The following is a 4,321-nucleotide window of genomic DNA, read 5'->3' as shown; positions in this document are numbered from 1 at the left end:
CTAGGTGACATCCTCAGGGCTTGGGAGCCTTCTGTGAAGCGCTTCTGTGGTGTTTCCTCCGGTGTTTATAGTGGCCTGTCCCTGCCGCTTCTGGTTGTCAGTTTCAGTTGTCCGCTGTAGTGGCCGGTATATTGTGTCCAGGTCGATGTGTTTGTTGATGGTGTTTGTGGATGAGTGCCATGCTTCTAGGAATTCCCTGGCTGTTCTTTGTTTCGCTTGCCCTATAATGGTAGTGTTGTCCCAGTCGAATTCATGTTGCTTGTCGTCTGCGTGTGTGGCTACTAAGGAAGACAGCTAACAATCCGCATCCATGAACATCAACTAGCCACGAAATGACACGACCAGCTATCCCTAGTAGCCACACACGTGGACGACAAGCAACATGAATTTGACTGGGAGACTACCATTATAGGGCAAGCGAAACAAAGAACAGCCAGGGAATTCCTAGAAGCATTGGACTCATCCACAAACTCCATCAACAAACACATCGACCTGGACCCAATATACCGGTCACTACAGCGGACAGCTGAAACTGACAACCGGAAGCGGCAGGGACAGGCCACTCGAAATGCCGGAGGAAACACCACAGAAGCGCTTCACAGGAGGCTCCCAAGCACTGAGGATGTCACCTAGACAGGGGACGAAACGTTTGCAACAAAAGCTTCCAGCTCGGCGAACAGAACCACAACATTTTATTATGTTAAAAATACTTCAACAAATAAGTCCTGACTCATATGAACAAAGTCAGAAGTCACATGGCACGAGATTAAAGTCCAGCAGATTTATCTAAAATCACAAGTTTCAGAGCACTGCTCCTTTTGTCAGGTGAAGTGGAGGGAGCGCACAGGCACAGAATTTATAAGTGGAGAGATAATGGCAAAATAATTCCATGCAATTAAGAGTGTCAAAAGACTTAAGTATAAAGTCTTTTGACACTCTTAATTGCCTGGAATTATCTTGCTATTATCTCTCTGCTTATAAATTCTGTGCCTGACGAAGGAGCAGTGCTCCAAAAGCTTGTGATTTTGAAAAAACCTATTAGACCATAATTTGGTGTCATGTGACTTCTGACTTTGTCCATCCTAGTCCAAGACTGGGACCTCCACATCACAGTTTGAACACATCAAATCCCCTCACAATCTTCTATTTTTAATAAGAACACCTCCAGCTTATTTCGTCCAAGTATGTAAGTGAGATGTTTGAACCAGAGGACAATTATTGTAAATCACTTCTGTACCCTTTTACACTACCTTCACATTAATCCAACTGACAGTCTAGAGTTATATCCAAACTTTGACATTTGAGAGTAGGAAAGCTTGTTGTTTCTAATGCTTGACATCAACAGCTAACTACTTGAGATAAATTGTCGTTTGAAAGTTGATAAGCAGCTAAAGTTGGAGATCCAGCATCCATATAATTAAGCTACTGAGACCTGTTCTTGTTCAACTTGGTTTCTTAACTTAAAAGAACCTACCAGCAGGGTCACTAGTGAAACTATTTGCCTCGGCAATTTCCAGCTGCAGGCAATAGTTGCATAATAACGACCGGAATTTTATTTACAACATGCTAATAATAGGATTATAAACAAAGCAGCGTTGAGACCTGGTCTGTGTTTGGGTTTGAAGACGTCTCCTTGGCAACCAGGACATATCACATCAGGTTGATTCCTACCTAAATCCGCCATATAGTACGCATCACGTCGATACCCAACGTACTACATCCCCTAAGTATAAAAACCGTTCTTTAAAACAAGTTACTAAACAAAGTCAAACATAATACCTTCGGAGTTGGATAAAGGGGAGAGTAAAGTAAAGGATGACCAAACTTTCGTGCGGTGTTGACGTCAAACATCTGCGACGGCGGATGTAGACGCGTTGAGGTGGACCTATAACATGGCGTCTTTTTCGAAACTCGAGGAGTTGGACTTGACCCGGGACGAAGTGGAGCGCTTTTCCACAGCGTTTAAAGATGAAAAGTTTAGAAAAATGCTGTGTGAATACGCGGAGGAAATTTCCAGTCCGGAAAATAAGAAAAAGTACGAAGAGGAAATCACTCAACTCGAAAAAGAGAGGGGCATGGACATTAAGTTCGTGCATCCCAACCCTGGTTATGTTCTCAAAACCAGCGTTAATGGGGACCAGAAATGTTTCATCAACGTCTGCAGCAACGACCTGATACATAAACCCTTTTGCAAAGCTGAAAAGGGTGCCAACGGGACGGTCGGACAACATTGGTCTCTTCCATACAGTCTGGCGCCGGGGAGAGAAGATCTGGGTAAAGGTGGCAGAAAACACATGATATATGATGTGGTGTTTCATCCAGACACTTTGTACATGGCGAATAAAAACAAGAAGTTCAAAACAATGGTAGATCAAACTTCAATTGAAGTGATAGAGAAGCAACTAAATGCCAAACTAGATTCAAGAAATGTTAAAACTTTAAAAGTAAGTTACAAGGGAATGCCCGAGGCTGCTGTCATTCGAAAACCTATTCCTGGTGTTCCCAAGAAACCTCCAGATGATGATGACCCTTTACAGTTTCCTTATCCCTATGGTTCCCTAAAGTCAGAAACTCCCTCTGGGCATGGCACACAATCTAAAACAACAAACAAAAGTTCAGAATCTGCAATGAAGGACAAGAATACAAAATCACAAGACAGCAAATCTACTCAACCCAAATACTCCATTATTCACAGGTCACATATTGATTTGCAAGATTACCGATATGCTCGTGAAGCTGCTTCCAGCACCAGACCTAAAGAGCTGGTGATTGCTATTGACCTCCCTTTGCTTAAGTCTGCTGAGAATGCTTGTTTAGATGTAACTGAGCAATTTTTAAGTTTGGAGTCACAGAAACCAGCTTACAAGCTTGATTTGCGTCTACCTTATCCAGTAGATGAAAATCTGGGGTCAGCTATGTTTAACAAATCTAAGAGGCAGCTTGTGGTTACTTTGCCTGTGCTACCTATGAGGCAAGCCCTAGAAGTGGGACAGTTTCCTGCTGGTGACTTTAAACAAACTAGTAATGAGTCCACAGAGAGTGGCCAGTTACTTTGTAAATCAGATTTTCAGCTTGAAGGACATTCACATCAACAAAATGGAGGGCATTTTGGTGATGGTGTGAATCCAGAAAGTGAATTTGAATTTAGCACCTTGCAGGTTTCCAATTTGGTGCAATCTGAGAACAATGAACACTTCAAACTGAGCGAAAGCAAAACCTTTACAGAGTCAACTGCTAAAGAGGCTGCGATAGTTTCAAATAATACTTTAGGAAAACCAAATGATGTAATTGCTACTTCCAAACTTGTTTCAGAGGTAGATCCTGAAGAACATGAAAATGTTGCAAAAGAAGGTGCCATTGCAATGAGTGGAAAAGAATCTCTTGGGACTTTGGAAAAGGTATGCAGTCATTCTGTAGGTGAACAGGTAGATGTAGGTGCAGATTCATCTGCAAACACTGCATTCTACTATGGTGACTGTTTAAAGAAAACAGAACCGGTATGTCCTGATTTCCATTACCATCAAAATAAAGACTCTATAACATTCGTACTGCATGTGCAAAATGTTAATGAAGAAAGCTTCAAGTCAGTACTTCACACTCATGACTATAGGGTTGTATTTGGGACTCAGGACTCTGATGTTTTATATTCCTTGATTGTTCAATTTCCTCCAGAACATCAGCTGGACACCACAGAAAGCATAGTTAATATATCTAAAGACAATGCTGCAGTCGTGTTAATGAAGTCACCAGAGTGTCGAGGCTTGTGGCAAAGCTTTCATGCTGGAGAATCGTGCAACTGTTTGCAGGTAACTTTGTTGATTCCAAAAATGTCATGCCATATACAAAATTGCTACATTAATTGTTCTGCCTTCTATAATGAATCTGTGCATAGAGTCATAGAGATGTACAGTACGGAAACAGACCCTTCGGTCCAACCCGTCCATGCCGACCAGATATGCCAACCCAATCTAGTCCCACCTGCCAGCACCTGGTCCATATCCCTCCAAACCATTCCTATTCATATACCCATCCAAATGCCTCTTAAATGTTGCAATTGTACCAGCCTCCACCACTCCTCTGGCAGCTCATTCCATACACGCACCACCCTCTGCGTCAAAAAGTTGGCCCTTAGGTCTATTTGATATCTTTCCCCTCTCGTCCTAAACCTATGCCCTCTAGTTCTGGACTCCCCGATCCCAGGGAAAAGACTTTGCCTATTTATCCTATCCAAGCCCCTCATAATTTTGTAAACCTCTATAAGGTCACCCCTCAGCCTCCGATGTTCCAGGGAAAATAGCCCCAGCCTGTTCAGCCTCTCCCT

General features: G+C 42.7%; 1 protein-coding gene and 1 long non-coding RNA gene across 3 annotated transcripts in view; one reads left to right on the top strand and one right to left on the bottom strand.

The window, feature by feature from the left end:
- The window catches only part of LOC122553507, a 16,909-nt gene extending 15,047 nt beyond the window's left edge, over positions 1-1,862 (bottom strand). The window contains exon 1 of the long non-coding RNA XR_006312738.1: positions 1,780-1,862. This is a non-coding gene — a long non-coding RNA (uncharacterized LOC122553507). The remainder of the gene's footprint in view (positions 1-1,779) is intronic.
- Positions 1,788-4,321, top strand: part of LOC122553502 (protein kintoun-like) — a 13,888-nt gene continuing 11,354 nt past the window's right edge. Inside the window, exon 1 of one of the 2 annotated variants that reach the window (XM_043697357.1) lies at positions 1,788-3,806. In XM_043697357.1, the coding sequence (XP_043553292.1) occupies positions 1,893-3,806 (1,914 nt within the window). In that variant the 5' untranslated portion in view covers positions 1,788-1,892. The remainder of the gene's footprint in view (positions 3,807-4,321) is intronic. The other variant, XM_043697356.1, reaches the window with a different exon arrangement.

This window comes from Chiloscyllium plagiosum, chromosome 10 (assembly GCF_004010195.1).
Source record: "Chiloscyllium plagiosum isolate BGI_BamShark_2017 chromosome 10, ASM401019v2, whole genome shotgun sequence".
Lineage (NCBI taxonomy): Eukaryota > Metazoa > Chordata > Chondrichthyes > Orectolobiformes > Hemiscylliidae > Chiloscyllium > Chiloscyllium plagiosum.
The sequence above is the reverse complement of the archived record's forward strand: the minus strand, read 5'-3'. Positions and strand labels throughout refer to the sequence as shown.